The 15,667-nt window shown below is 46.7% G+C and overlaps 2 protein-coding genes across 2 annotated transcripts; both read right to left on the bottom strand.

Moving 5' to 3' along the window:
- Window positions 1-11,269: 11,269 nt before the first annotated feature.
- Window positions 11,270-12,541, bottom strand: LOC128707300 (homeobox protein goosecoid-like). The gene is made up of 3 exons (XM_053802252.1): window positions 12,160-12,541; window positions 11,803-12,083; window positions 11,270-11,506 (listed from the first exon to the last, which is right to left on the bottom strand). The coding sequence occupies exons 1-3, from the start codon at window positions 12,539-12,541 to the stop codon at window positions 11,270-11,272; spliced, it is 900 nt and encodes a 299-aa protein (XP_053658227.1).
- Window positions 12,542-13,056: 515 nt separating this feature from the next.
- On the bottom strand, window positions 13,057-15,265 carry LOC128708726 (uncharacterized). Its single transcript, XM_053803706.1, has 3 exons — window positions 15,191-15,265; window positions 13,857-14,456; window positions 13,057-13,776 (listed from the first exon to the last, which is right to left on the bottom strand). Exons 1-3 carry the CDS (start codon window positions 15,263-15,265, stop codon window positions 13,057-13,059), a joined length of 1,395 nt encoding a protein of 464 aa, XP_053659681.1.
- Between the last annotated feature and the right edge of the window lie 402 nt (window positions 15,266-15,667).

Below are 15,667 nucleotides of genomic sequence, written 5' to 3'. Positions count from 1 at the left end.
CTCCACCCCCCGACCCTCTGGGAGGGACTTCCGTTTTTCCCACTTCTTTGTTTGCTTTCTCGTCTACTCGCCAAGTTGCAAAATACCCTTACGGATGGATGGGCTCCGGGTTTATGCGCGCGGCGGGATTTCCACTCGGGAGCGCCTTGATGTTCTCGATAATGTTCAAATTTGTTTAACAAACTATTCCACTTAAAAAAAGGGCCAATTTTGAAGGTTAAGAGGAACAAGGGCACTGGGAAGCAGCGGAAATAAAAATCACATTTATGGGTTATGGGTTCTCCCGCTCGTCCGGTAAGGTTAATGATGCTTCCTTGACCGCCGCAACAGGGTTTGGGTTTGTGGGTCACAGTCACCCAACAGGTTTCCTTTACACCTTAACACCACGGGGGGGACCATATGTTGCTGCCGCTTAAACCGACCGTTACGAAATGGGGGGGTTAAATTACCCATTGGAAATCGTAACTGTCGCCAGTAGACGGCAAAAAGGATAAGGATCTTCCACGTAATGGAACGGAGGATACGGATTTGTACGTACCTTTTTTTTAAGTCTGCTTTATGTGCAATTGCTGCGGGGGGGGTGCGGGATGAGAATGAAAAAGGATTTGCCGTCCTGTTTATGGGCGGTCAGCGCAGTGGGTGCTATAAATCAAGCCACACAACCCCCCGTACGAAGGGGAAAGAAAATGGGGCTGTTCAAACTGTTGCGGTACACACACACACACTCGGTACGCACGGCACACCAACGCCACCCAGTATCATTGACTATTGCGTTCGATTTTACGACACGACACTTTCACGGTGCAATTATCATAATCTTCATACAGACGCACGCACACACGTTGCGGATGCTTTCGCATGCACTTTCACTCGACACTTTTCCGCTGGGTGGTGCGACAGGCGACGCGAAAAGCGCGGAATGCGCGAGCGGAAAACCACTTTTCCACGCGGAGCCAAACGGGGTCACAAAGAAATCAAACCCCGAATGTGTTGCCCAAACCGTCCCCGGCAACATGTATCCTGCCGTCGCTTTTATGATGAAGATGATGACGCTACGATGCACGCCATTTGGCCCCTTCGGGAGGTGAGATGTTCCGTAGGCGGACCGCAAACCAGCGGGACGATCATTTCGCACCGTTCGCCCCCTATTTTGTGCCCTTCCTGCCGCCACGAGGTATCGGGAACGTGCGCCACCTCATCGCGTCGGTTCAAGTGGTGATGGTGAAGGTGATGCCATCATCGCTCAATGGCACCTTTACCCGAGGACACTCGTAAGAAGGATCGCTCTGTGGGTATTTTTTTTCCCGGCCTGTTTTTGTCCTCCTTTGTTCACGGTCGACTATGATGGGGCTTGTCTTCCGTTGTTCGCTTTTTTTTCTCCTTATTTAGCTTTGGCTGTTGCGCTTTTTTGTTCCCTCCGATACGTTCACATCTTGTTTGGCGGAAGTGTTCAACGGTGGAATGGGAGCTGTGGATAATACCACCTTTTACCGCACGGTTTGTCACACGGTACTGCGAGACGTTGAGAGCGACGAGCTGTTTTAATCACGGCACCGAAAATTGCTGGAGCAACATCGAACACGTTCAAGACGGCACGCTGCCACGACGTACTCGTTCGCGTGTTGCCCAAAAGCGCGCGGAGCGTACTGTTCGGTTCGTGTCTATGTGGAAACTGAACGCACGAGTATCCGCTCGTCCATTGAGTCCTAGCTCGATTTTGCCAAGCGCCACTCACGCACGAAACGTTGCCGACAACGCCGGAGAACTCGCCGGATCGTCTTTCCTTCTTTCTCTCTGGTCTTCTCTCTCTCTTTCTTTCCATTGCTTGTAAACCACACTCGACTCGATCGCACACGGAACAATGGACAGCGAACGCCAGGCAAAGCGGGTGTCTTCGTCTGGCGACGGGGGTCGCGGTCGGTTGTTCGGGTTTCGGTTCGCACACGACCTCGGAACTCGGCACGCGTCCGCACAACCGAAACACCGGAAAAAGGACCGTGTTAAGATGTGTCCGACGGCAGCGGGCGAGCGGTAATTAATCGCCTTGCGCGCGTAATGTGCGCTTTTCTCCGCACGCTGGTTCGCTCGCTCGACCGCTGGGTCTGTAAACACTTACTCATCACATTTATCAATTACGCATAATAGGACTGGTTGTACCGGTTGTATGACCATGCGCCTCCATCTGTCGCTAGCTGGGGGGAAGCGATTTTTTTTTTCCTCTTTCTAAAATATACTGGATACTTTATTATCTCTCTGTCTTGCGTCCGTTTCTGGGAAAGATAGTTGCGAATAATCCAATTGAATTTGCCGTGGGAATGTCTGGTACCCGAGTCTGCGGTAGACACTACTGCTACATTAATAGCTATTCGGAAATGCAGATTGAGTGGTAAGGGCAGGTGAAAAGGTGAGTGCAACGGTGAATAAATTTAAATTTCAAATGTCTCTGTTTGCTTCGCTTATGAGAGAAAAAGTTTTTAAACGATTGTAACGAAATGTTGTACCGAATTGATGTATTCAGCATGAGGTGGAATTGATGATTGATGAACGTCCCCTGAGATTAGTGGTGATTGTGTGTTTCTCTTCTCAATGACACAATGAGCAACGTCTGACATACAGAAATTGATGTTTTACCATTTAGGATGTAGCGTTATAACAGTTCTGCTGCATACTTTGTACTAGCATTCACGTTATCTACGAAAAAGATTCGCCTAAAGGTATGCAATGTGTAAGGCATACCTTTCTTTGAAGGCTAGTTTGGATAGTTTGCATTTAGGTAGAGGAGTTCTGTTAGATATTTTACAAACTTAAGTGTTGTGTTTGGTAGTTGCATCGGTCTTCACACGACACGACACCCCAATCCTCCGTACGCTGGACTGACAATCCAAGTATGGGTAAATAAAGCGAAGAAAGCCAGAAATGGCATTCCTGGACCTCTTGGGGTTGTTATACCGATAAAAGAGAAGAGTTCTATTAGGTTGTAACCGTCCGATACATCAGGCAGTTATTCAGTCAACGAAATAAGGTGATGTATGGTTTTTCCCAATCTGCCAAACCTTCACAAGCTCAAATGATTCGAAAGATGCGAATATTTATATCAACAGGATAGAAAATTAAGAAAAATTGGCGCACAGCTGTTCGTAGGACTGGATATACCAGGCGTAATGGAATGGCACCATGAGAATGCTAGAGTCATGCTAGAGAGTAGAGAAAAGGTACGGAATACAACTCTAAGCGAAATGAGTCTAGCTGCAACGGCCCTGCACGGAGCCAAGCAACGTAACTGTAACGTAGCCTTATGTAAAAGAAATAAACACACACTAAGTGCTTGGAATGGAGTCATTCTCCGTCCGAAAGGTAATCACAGACGAACCAATCAACACGAAACACAGCAGAGGAGGGCGTCCGTAGACGTTTGTTTGGTCCAAGTAGAGCAAAATAAATGGGAATTTAAAATGGAAATTGAAAGAGTTTGTATCGGATTGCCAATTGGAGTAATTGAATCGAGTACTAACAAAGAGCATTGGAGAACGTTGACAATACTGATGATTGCTTCATACTAATCGAGTACAAAGCAGAACGTTGAAAGGGAATATCTTAGCACTGGATGTTGCCGAAATGTCGCCTTTTCATAATATGAAATAGTTCTACAATAATCCGACAAATGGGCTGCAACATTCAGAGAGATTACATTTTCATCGTTTAAAAACAATCAATTTTGTGGAATTTAAATAATCGATTAGTGTAAGCAATTCGCCTAGAGGTAGGCAATCTTACAAGCACTGTAAGATACTTATTCGTTATAGCCTAACAATTGCCTACCTTTAGGCGCATTGCTCACACTTATCAATATTTCCAGCTGCAACAGCTTCAACAAAATTGATCGACACAATAAAACTGTAATCCCTCTCAATTACCTTTACGTCCTTCGACCGCACTTAATTAGATTGTGAATCATGGTGGATTTAAATGAAAGCATTAAAAAGCTCACACCAATTTAGGGTACGTGTACGGAACCATCCCGTCGGCGGCTAGCCTGGGGTAACTCATCGAAAAGCGAACGATAAGGACACACCCCACACCCCAAACACACCCACAGCTGTGAGCTCGTTCGGTTGGGAAGCTAAGCTGAACGGAATGCAACAAAAAACCCACACCCGGAACACCCAGAAGAAAATGGCAAATCACACAGATGCTTTCTCGGGTGAAGCAAATCGCACGCTTGCGGACAAAACTGGAACATGAGTGGACGCACACGTCCTCGACGTAACGGCCTTAAACAACAAAAAAAAAAGGACAAAGCAAAAAAAATAGAAAGCTTTATTGGCTTTGTTCTGTAACTGTGAGAGTGAAAGCGGGGCTGATGCTGGCAGGGTACGCCAACTGTTTCGGTTTGCTGGCGTGCCGCTTGTTCCGGTTTGTTAGTGGAAAGGGAGACAAGGTTGACACGCTCGTTAGCGGATTACGGGCACACCAATAATATGGCTTGTAGCAAAAGTCGACGCACACGCACACACACACTGTTTCGTCGGTCTGTCGCCTCAGCAGGGATGCCTATGTTCACGGTTCGCATATCCCGCACAATGAGCCCACGGGAATTGATCGCGACAATGAGAAGGAATAGAGAGAATGGCGCAAAAAGAATGGGAAAAAACAACAACACGAGCGCTCGCGGAAACGGAAGAACTGAACCGGAAGAATCAAGTAACGCATCCTGGGCATGCGTTTACCGATTTTTCGGTCTGACACAGCCGGAGAATGAAAGAAAGCCAAGCCAACAAAAAAAAGTGTGTACAGCTACCACTATCGCCGCTGCGCCCCGTCCGTGCCGTCGTTATCGTCATCAGCAGCATCATCATCATCCGCTCATCATCTGCTCATCAGTACGCTGCGTGATAAACGCGGGAAAATGGAAAATCGCGTACATTGTACGAGAAAATGGGGTGGAATAAAAAAAAAACTCCCCGAGAATATTGCTTCCATTTTGACCACCTCACCGTTCCGTGAGCACCTTCAATACGTATCGAACGGGGTAGCGTTTCCGTATTGATCGTGCTCATTTTCAAATTATAACTGCGCCTTACGGATATGCCGGCGGTGGCTGGGGGGGGGGGGGGGGGGGGGGGGGGGGTTTTCCAACCACTTGAAAACTGCTTTTGCTCTCGAGTTATTTCGAGTTTTCTAATTTTCGCACAAAACTTCCCCTTCTCTCTCTTACTATGGCTTTCGCAACACGCCGGCCCCAAACAACATCCTTTCTTTTGGCTCGCGCTTGTATCTCAGCCCCGGTTACGATATATCCTGCTGTTTATTTTCTTTGGTTCGCCTTCGCCGGCTTCCACCTGTAAGCAATTGTGAACAAGCAAATCTTTCTTGTTTCCTCCCGAGGGGGGGGGGACAAAACAGAGGAAAACATTCGTTCCACCCTACTTCTTTATTGCCGTATCGGTCGTTGGTGCTGCGGTGGGTCATGCAAAAGCGAAGATTAAAAGACGAAAACATCGAACGGTTCCTATCCCGTAACGCCGAAACCGGGTGGCCGGGGAAAACTTGAACAAAAAACCACAACCCTTGTTGAAAAACTTTCTGCAGCAAAGAAAAACTTGCCCACTGTCAGTGCCTGGCGCCCTGTACCGAGCGCCTTTAAGGAAGTTGGAAGTATGACGGCACGCCTAGACGGGACCAAACATCGAAATTGGTTCCCCCGGGCTACATGGGGAGGGAAAAAAAAAGATCAACTATCCTCCCTTCCCCATCCCGAAACTCATGGCCATTCCAGGGTGGGATGACTTCTTTTTTTCCATACACAACCCCAGTTCATGCTTGGACGTAAAGTAAGATCGATGAGTTTTGCCTCCCCACTGAGCTCCGTCCGAACGTGTGTGTGTTCCAAAGTGTTCAAATATGAGGTAATATTTGACCGAGGGAAGCTAACTCTTTCCAACCCGTACCATGGACCAAAACCTGTTGGAAAGCAACATGCCCGTCCGCCCAATTTCGGTTTGTTTGTTTGCCCGCTGGCAAATAGATCGTTCCATTTATTTTTAGGCCAAACCTGCCAACGGTTTCACTTTGGGCAATTTTGTGGGACCTTGGTTCGGGAGGTGACCACAGCGGGGCAGGCAGGACTGACACGCACTAGACACAATATCAGGAGCGGAGCGTCATAAGTCACTCCGTGTCACTACGGGAGATGCCAGAGGATGGGTTATGTCAATAGAAGTCAAGTTCGTTCTGTGTTCGCTTCCATTTTGCTGTTAAAAAGCACCAAAACGTAACGCAAGAAACGATCGGCGTTGCGGCGGTTGACCGAACCGGTTAGTAATGGCACCTGCAAATGGGAATCGATAGCACGCAACAGTAACCTTTTTCCATTCGGTCCATATTAACCCTTGGGTATAATCGGTATGAAACTTCATACCTGTTGCGTGGTGCTGCGCGCCATTTTGCTGGAACGTTTTGCCAATTTCGCCCACGCGGAACCACACTTTGACCAACAGGTACCTCCACGAGAATGCGAATTGCCCGTAACAAAGAGTGAGTTCTCGAGACTGCACACAATAGCAATAACTTTCTTTGATGCTGTGTTTTTCTACCGGGTTGTTCCAAGTCTGGTTGGGTTGGGTAGTTCGTTTCCATGCGCTTGCCGTTGGTTATTCGCACCATCCGTGGGTCGCAGTCGTGATCAAAGAGCCCAGCTTCAGCGTCTACTTGGTAACAGTTGGTATTCACCTGTGTGTGCGTGTGCGATTTTAACTTCTTCCGATCTGTGGTCTGGGCAGGACAAAAAAAAACATCACAGCAACCCTTTTATCTCCCGTGTGCGTGTACCAAGCGTAGGCTGTTTAAAAATTGCCTACTACTAAGTGGAATGGAATTCAGTTGCAGGTGGCGAAAGTTATTTGCTTGTCGAGTGATCCCCCCGCTGTAAAAGCTTGTTAAAAAGCTAAGTGCGTCAAACGAATGGTGCATTTCGTTGTGTGAATTGCATACTTGTAGGCGAAATTAAACAGAAGAAATTACATTTTAAGTATTGTTTTTACTCAAAAACAGAAGCGCTCGTGTGACATTTGAATGTATTTATTGATTTCTCAACGAACCGATTGGTCTCCTCGATATCGATTGATATATTTCATACATTAAGGTACGTATAATACCCACAATGGGCACTATGGGATGGAGTTTAACAAACGCCAGACCAACCAGAAGCACGAGCGGTGATGTAAATGGTGTAAAAGGTTCGTTGATAGCCAGCATTGAACGAGCATTGTTGCTTCTATTGTCTCTAATTTGGCGGATTGAATAGTTTCATGGGCTCATAACGCCTAAAGGTATACACCCTTCCTGCCGTGTCGACTTATTGTGCCAGACTGCAAGAGTTACAACTCATGCCGTAAGTATTCATTCTTATCAGGAAGAAGGTCCTTAAAAACATTCGTTGCCTACCTTTGGGAGCACATAATAAAAACACAACCAAACAAGGAGATACGCTGAGAGGCTGTAATAATCGCTCTTCTTTATATATTTCTTCAATCGACCATTAGCGTCCACTTCATTAGCTGTACTTCATCATGAGCACATTAACTGCTGCTTACAAGATTACTAATATTGCGGCGATTTTGCCGTGCGGGTTGCATACTTCTGCATTTCCGCAATACGTAGGCAGATTAGTAGAAAAACTCCTAAATTTATGCAAAAATAAAAACAAAAACAATGAAATATCGATGTGTTACATGTATAAAAACATCAAGGCTTCTATTAGCTATTTCGTGGGTTGGTTCCCAGTTATACTGTTTGAAATTAAAATTATCTCCTTCTCTAATCATCATTAACATATGAACAGATAAGAAAAACACCATTAGGCTTTAAGGCTTAAGTTTAAAATTAAATCCGATTTATCCGCTCGTCAAGGTGGTGACATGATTGGAAGGGTTATTTTTGAAGCTCACTGGCAAAACCCACACAATGCATATCAATAGAAGGCTAAGCTAAATCGATCAACCGCGCAAACGTCTCGTTATACTGATGCTTCCCCCCCCCCCCCCCCCCCCCCCCCCCCCCCCCAGGGCGGAAGACTGTTTGATGAAGTTTAATGGATGGCAAAGAAAAACACCGCACTCTTTGCCGTACCCAGAATCGCCGGCCCGGGTGCCGACTGGTGCGCTGGTCTGTTTATTTGTGACTTGCGTTGTGCGGGAAATCGGTGCGTAAATCGCCGGTTCTGTGTAATCTCGTCGGATGTTTCGGAAACATATTTATCGACATTCAATCATCGTTCCGAATCTACTTGATCGACGATAGATGGTTGCTGTCGTCGGACGGTTCGCGCGTCGTGTGAGATTCGGTAAGATGGTACTGTGTAATGTACGCATGTTTTGGGGCAGCGACGGAATAAATACCGGTACACGGCACGAGAGTGTGGCAGTCCGGATGGAAAAAGGATTATGCTCCAACTAAAGTGAAACTGATGTACAGCGAATTTATATGATTCTGTTAGCACCCACGCGGTTACGGTCGATGATGCCGGATTTGCCCACCGACTGGGATAATTGAATTGCGAAAAGAGCCTCCGGGTTGGTGTAAATGCAAAGAGCAGCAAAAGCAACAAATCATAAAACACAGTCCCTTCGATATTTCATTATCACCATCCGCACAAAACTGGATTTCGATGAGATGCCCCGGGATATTATGTCGCTTGCGATGTGGCGCTTTAAGCTAATTTGGGGTCTTTCCGAGCTAAAAATGCAACCGAATTAATAGCAGTACAACCGGTACCGGTCTCGAACAAACAGACCAAAACAAAAAACCAAACAAACAAACCAATTCTTCAGGAAGTTTTCATCCATGAATATCGAACACCAAAGCGCACGGGAAGGAAATTGGGGAAAATCAAATTAAATACCATCGTAAAGGAAATCTCTTTCAGTCCTCAATTTGCTTGCGTTTTCCTCTTCACGCACGCCTTCCGAGAACTGTGTCCGATCCTTAGTACTGGCGCCTGCTAGCGATAAGGGCTGCAATCGGTCACAATGAAAGCCAGACTTGTGTCCCAACGATTACGAACCTTTCGAAGGCAATTCCTACGCGAGTAGGGTCGCATTAAATATTTATCGAATCTGTTACCAGCAAACCAAAGGGATCGGTCCTGGAGGTATCGGGCTCTGTCATCACGGTTGACGGGGATACGGCGTCTCGGTAAAGGGTATTAACACAGTAGAACTCACCCATCCGGATGGATTGGTCATCTGTTGCTGATTGTTTGTTTGATGACTTTGAGTGCGCTTCGCACGCACGCGTTTAAAGGAAGTGATGAAAACTAAGGCAAGTATGGCCTTTAATAAATCGAAAGGAAAGGGAGGCAGTGACACACAGACACACAGTACACAAGCGGTTACTTTTTTATCGGTGAGTAGACAGGTTTATTAAAGGGATTCGCACAGTTAAGAGGGGGGTTTTATTTTTGCACAATACGTAGATTATTTGCTTTCGGATTATTTTGTTATTATGTGTTGGTGGTATTTTAGCCATACTGTCCTGGTTCGATAAGTTGCTCGTCCTGTTTTCCAAGTCAAAAATCGACATCCCGGAAACATTTCAAATAACGCGCCAACGAAAAAAACGAACACTCACACACACACACGCATACCCACCCAAACACAAACACACATACATATACATACATACGAGACGAAGCTGCTTTAGGCAGGCGGGGGAATATTGCTACCCCGCTTGCTATTCGGCATTGTGAAGCAGCACAGATAGCACAGGGCGCTCTTTGTTGAACGAAATGCATACATTTGGGCGCTTTTCTTTTTTGCTAAACATGTATTGCTTCTGTGTTGCTGGTGCCACAAGGTAAAGTAGAATTTGATTTCAAATAACTTTGCAATAGCTTAAGCAATACGGCCAATCCGTCCTTCATGAAATAAAAGCATTGAAAAGAATTGGAAAGAAAGCAAAGGGATAAGGTTCGTGCTTTCAAGCTTTCGATAGCATAGAAACCGTCTGTGCCAACCTGACTAAAAAAGGGACAAATAAATCCATCAAAAAGTAATTAATTTTTTTACACAGTTTGTAGGTAGACTGTAAAAAATAAATCACCTTCATAAAAAAACGCCCAAACTTATGCATTACGCTAAACAGCATCATCGTTTTTAATCGACCTCGTCACAACGCCGTGGTATATGGAGAAATTCCATGCCACCTGTTTTCGTATTCGTATGTTGTGGGGTTTTCTTTTTTGTTTCTCCGCTTTATACACTACATATTCCCGCCCGTTTTACTCGTTTTTGGTATCGTTTCAAACACGGAACTGTTGCAAAGAATGCGATATCAATTATTAAAGTATTGCACGTTGGCTGCTGCCGCTACTCGCTGCGCCATGATTTATGCAGCTTCTTTCACCGACGGGTGTTTATAATTTAATCTTTTCGGAAACGGGCCGTACCATTGGGGTATCGGGGGTATTGAAAACCCGGCATCACACGGGTTCCATTAGCTAATTAGTTTGTTTGATTAGTTTATGATGTTCCTTGGTTAAACGCTTGAAACGTGCCTCGCGTGGACAAATACGACGAAACGACACGTGTCTGGATACGGATCGCATAAGCTCGTGCAACGCAGTAGATCGTTGCATGCCGGAATCAGTTTTGATTTAAATTCGATCGCGGTTTGTGTATGGTAAACGACTGCTTAGTAAATAAAGTATGATCATATAATTTACATCCATTTGCCGCCATATTTTACCTAAATTTGTATCTCAATCTTCTCGAAACAACTACCCTAACTCAAACTATGTTAGTCATGGAAAATACATAACTTATTGCCCTCCAGCATACTACATTAACCCACTTATGTACTACGATTAGAAGAATGACACTTGCTGTCACTGTCTGTTGCTAAGTGCTTGTCGTGCTCTCAAACGAGTTGACTACTGACCGGCGTTAAGAATACAATCAAGCAAACACCAAACATCGATGCATCAATATACAACTGGGGGGGTTTACGATTAAATCCTAGAGTATTCACTCCAATTGCTTAGCGTGTGTCATGTCCACCCAACCTCACTTTGGAGGGGGGTTCTACATTTTAAATGTTACTCTACCATGTCTAACCTTACCGTTAATATCCCAATACACCCCAAAAAGCCGTTGGCCAACTATCCACTCAACAAAAAAGCACCATTGCCCTTCCCCCGTTCCTCATCGTCTCCTTCTGCTGGGGTACTTCAGTTGTCTGCCGTGGGGACATCGTTTCGCGCCGCTACAATTTATCATACCACCTCCACATCCGATGCGTCACTGTTGCTGTTGCTCAGCTCGTCACATTTCGGCAACAGTTGTTTGTCCTTGGCAAAGATGCCGGTCTGGAGCTGGCGAAGCTTTTCCTGGGCCGACACCGGGATGTTGATGAGTTTTCTAATTTTGTTATTGATTTCGTAGTTGGAAAACTGTTCCTGTTCCTCCCGCTTCTGCTTTCGCCATTTGGCGCGCCGGTTCTTGAACCAAACCTACAACCCACGATCGTTGCGCGACAAACCCGGAACAGGGGGTGGGTAAAAGAGAGGGAGAGAGAGAGAGACGTGAAATCAATATACTGCTTGTACAGCAGTTGGTAGCTTCCGGCGCTTCCAAAGGGGCGTTTTGAGTGGGTGCCGGAAATTGCAAACTTTCGGCCGTAACTCAATTTGTCGATTTCATTATTATTGCGGCGCGGGGCCACAATCAACAAGTGTGCTTTGTTGTGCAGTTCCGGAAGTTCCGCAAAAAATAGAAAACACCACAACATTAATGATTTCCCCCTTACCTCGACGCGCTCCTCCTTGAGGTCTACTTTAATTGCCAGCTTTTCCCGCAGCAGCACGTCCGGGTAGTGCGTCTTGTCGAACGTGGCCTCCAGCTGTTCCAGCTGCTCCTCGGTGAAGATGGTCCGGTGCCGGCGCTTTCGCTTGATGTGCGAGTCCGCGTTCAGGAACGGGTACCGCGGCCGGAAGTTGCCGTTGCACGCCACGAGACCGACCTGCTGGTGGAGATGGGCCGCAAACAGGTCCGGCTGCAGATAACTGTGGCAGGACGATGGATATGCTACTGGAAAAAAGGAAGGAAGGACGGTATGGAATTAATGTCCGGCACTGATAAGGCTGGTGTCACACCATTTACTCACTTCCGAGAATGTTGGTCGACAGCATGTTCGCGTCGGATGTGGTGGGAAGGTGCAGCGTGCCGGCCCCAGCACAGCGGAAATAGTTCGACAGTGTCTGCTTGGTGTGTTCCAGCTCGTAGGCCGTACTGTCCAACCGTTGCGGCACGGGAGAGAGCAACTTTTCGTTCAGGGTGCCCGCTTTGTGGGTGAGCGTGTCCTGATTGAGCCCCAGTATACTTTCGATCGTAAAGACGGATGCGAACGATGGTCTCGAATCGGCTGGAAGGGTCGTCCCGGGCGGTAGGGTAGAGGTGGAAGCGGTGTCCTGATCGTTGGACGGTTCTTTCGCGCATTTGGTCGTACCGCCGCTGGTGGTACCATTCAGCCGTTCGTTGCCAAACATTGCTGCTGCCGTAGAACACCTCCGAGCGAAGATCACGACTTGTTTTTACTGCTTGCGCCCAACAGTAAGTTGTTCGTAACGTTCTTTTCCTGCGTGCTGTTATCTGTTGCTAACAAAACACCATTCAATTTGCAATGCGATGCTCTCGAAACTTTATTATCTTCTTTTCTCACGCACGACGTACCTTTCGACGCCACTAACTTCCTTGCTGTTGAGGATGAAAATTTTTGCTAAAACGTATTAATCCAACCGCTTTCCATTCTTTTTTTTGTTTGCTTTGTGTGCGTATTTCAGGCGCATGATGGCGAATCATCAATTTGAATTGCGTTTGACAAGCGGGCGAAAATAGTGAGCGGTTGGCTTAAGTATTCGCTACCACATCCGCATTTGACAGCTTTTGTTCGCTGCAGCAAAACAAACATGGCCGCGGGACGCAAGTACGCGTGTTGAAACGATGCCTTTTCGTTTAATCTTTATTATGCGCTCGTTTCGGTAATCAATTGCTACAAGTTTGTTTAAATGGCATGCATTTTGAGCAACAAATCGTACACTATTTCTTCGCCCTTGGTCTTCCGGAACGTCATGTTTGTCTGGTTGTACACGATGTTACGAATGTTCCAGATGAGCTGATCAACGCACAGCTTCTCCTGCGGTGGTCCAACGTCCGCCTCCACCACGGTTCCAACCGGATCGCACGGTATCTCGTCCCCGTAGCCCATCGGGTACGGTTCCCAGTCGGAGAGAACCTTCCGCATCCAGTGCTTCTTGCTGACGGTGTTCCGCGTCGAACGGGTACCGAAGATGTTGATCGCCTTGCAGAAGATGTAGCCAAGTTTGGCATAAAACACCTCCTGCCCATCAGTGGCAATGTACATGTGATTAATGTTCATCACCACCTTACAGTACTTCTCTATCTCTTCCATCAGGTGCGTGCCGATGCCACGACCCCGATAGCGATAATCCACCACGACCGATTCCACATACGCCGACGTATCATCTGCCGGCACGGGGGATACTTTGGCGTGCCCGAGCACGGTCGTCGTTTCGTCGATCAGCTGCGTCAGTACGAACGTGATCGGTAGCGTGTCGGTTGATGTTTCGAAGCTCCAAAACCGGGCCATCCGGGAGCGGGGCCACTCTGTGTTGATCAACCTAACGCACTGCTCCTTCAGGTCCGGATGCCGATGAATCGGTACCACAAAGTACGGTTCATTCGAGGTTGGTGGCGGTGGACCCTGGAAAAAGGCGGGGTAAATTAAACGAACGCACGAAGCATACGCATGATGGGAAATAACCTCGCATTAGCTATACATACATCGTAAGCGACTCGCTTTTTACAGCTGTAATAATCCTGGTACGTGTCGTCATCTTCCTCCTCGTTGTAGTAATAATAGTAGTAGCAATTTTGTCGCTGAGCGTACAACTCTTCCTCGGACGATTCGTACTGCTTTACCACCCACTGCTGCGGTTCGTTCGAAAGCATAAATTTGGACACACCCTTCCGTTCGGTACGCTCCAGTATCTCACCGTACGCTAGCGTGCGCGTAAAGCTGAACCGAAACTTCGAACGAAACACGTTCTGATCGCGCAACGCCACAAAGATATGTTCGATGTTCAGGTAGTACAGATACTCCTGCGTCGCTATCACCTCCAGCAGGCAGCGTCTGGCACAGGATGGAATTTTGGAGATGGAGCACAGCGCGATCACCTGCACGCGATCGTTCTCGGCACTGGCAATGATGAGGCTGGGTGGCATCTCCGTACTGTGCTCGAGCGTTTTCAGCTTCTCGGTGCGGATTCGCTTCCATTCCTGGTTGATCTGTCTGTTGCATCCTCGGTACCATTTGTCCTTGTTGTGGATGGGAAGCACAAAGTAGTGGTTGTCGTAGTGTTCGAAATCAATTCTGTAAGGAGACTGTGGATAAGGTAGAAACGCGGTCCAAGAACGTAAGACTAGAGGAGCGTTGGTTAATGATCAGGTGGATGAACTGATAGTTGCTAACATCTTAAGACCCTTTTCGGTCTGACGCTTCCGCAAAACTGTCCAACATGTGCTATAAGGATGACTCTAACATAGGAGGATCGCGCACGGCCCTAAGTCCGCGAATAACTTTTTGGTTCATAATTCTTTAAGAAGACAATGGTGGTGGGACCTTCTCCTCGCTATTCCTCTTGACCTTATGGAACAATACCGATCATTTACTTCCCTCACAATATGCAACGAAATGCATCCTTGAACTTCTGTCGAGTGTTTTCGTAGCTCAGATTCATACTACCGAAAATCAACGTACGGTTTCATAATAGTTGGCACCCGTTACATGTAGCACCACTTTCGATTACGATATAACCCCTCCACAGAATCAATCTATCATCAGCTGACGTCTACCTAACCAGGAGCATTCTTTCGTTCAACTATTTGCGGGTCTTTGTTCATAAACGCCGCCTGGCTTTTGTTTTGTTTGTACCACAACTAAATGTGTCTTCAAATCACTTCACAGCAGGTAAATATGTAAACTTCGTTCACTGGTTTTACGATTTGTCTGTTTATTTAACCATGTCGGCCCGGGACACGCAGGTGAGAGCTTTAAAATTTCCACGTAAAGATTTATGTGCCCGTGGATACCGTTAGTTGAGCCATCGATTTATTACCTTGCGCTGTTTACACCTTCGGCTAGCCGTGGCAGAGTTTATGGCTTTACGCGTACGGTTTCGCTGATACAGCATGATGTGCTGATCGTAAGTCAGACGAAGATCGACTGATCGATCAGCTGGCAGAAAATGGTGCTTAGCCCATCACCAGGAAGAAGCTGTTTAAAAAAAAATCACAAACACAGACCGAGCAGGTGCAGGTCTTCTACACAGTGTGCCGTTTGGCTGGTGGCCAATAGATACTGAAAGTCATGTGCAGTGTTGTTAAGAAACCATTATTGCATCAGAACCGATTTAGCATCTGATGCATCATAGTCATGTGAAGTATACTGTTGGTTTACGCGCTATTCGTTACTCTGCTGCGGCTGCATACTGGAAATGTCCTGAGCCTTACTGGCTGCATATATGCGGTACATATTTCTGCTACAATTAAAGACCTTGCCGATGCCAACAGACAAACCAGTGCAGACTGTTTGT

Source organism: Anopheles marshallii, chromosome 2 (assembly GCF_943734725.1).
Source record: "Anopheles marshallii chromosome 2, idAnoMarsDA_429_01, whole genome shotgun sequence".
In the NCBI taxonomy this organism is placed as follows: domain Eukaryota; kingdom Metazoa; phylum Arthropoda; class Insecta; order Diptera; family Culicidae; genus Anopheles; species Anopheles marshallii.
This window is presented reverse-complemented; position numbering and strand designations above follow the sequence as displayed.

What these genes read in the sequence shown, in the direction of transcription:
- LOC128707300 (XM_053802252.1), bottom strand. Translation starts at nt 12,541, where the DNA reads ATGTTTGGCAACGAACGGCTGAATGGTACCACCAGCGGCGGTACGACC. An exon ending in GTCGACCAACATTCTCGGAA is followed by an intron (nt 12,084 to 12,159) that starts GTGAGTAAATGG and finishes CCTTTTTTCCAG; the next exon opens with TAGCATATCCATCGTCCTGC. An exon ending in TCAAGGAGGAGCGCGTCGAG is followed by an intron (nt 11,507 to 11,802) that starts GTAAGGGGGAAA and finishes CGTGGGTTGTAG; the next exon opens with GTTTGGTTCAAGAACCGGCG.
- LOC128708726 (XM_053803706.1), bottom strand. Translation starts at nt 15,265, where the DNA reads ATGCTGTATCAGCGAAACCGTACGCGTAAAGCCATAAACTCTGCCACG. An exon ending in GAAGGTGTAAACAGCGCAAG is followed by an intron (nt 14,457 to 15,190) that starts GTAATAAATCGA and finishes CCTTATCCACAG; the next exon opens with TCTCCTTACAGAATTGATTT. An exon ending in AAAAGCGAGTCGCTTACGAT is followed by an intron (nt 13,777 to 13,856) that starts GTATGTATAGCT and finishes GCCTTTTTCCAG; the next exon opens with GGTCCACCGCCACCAACCTC.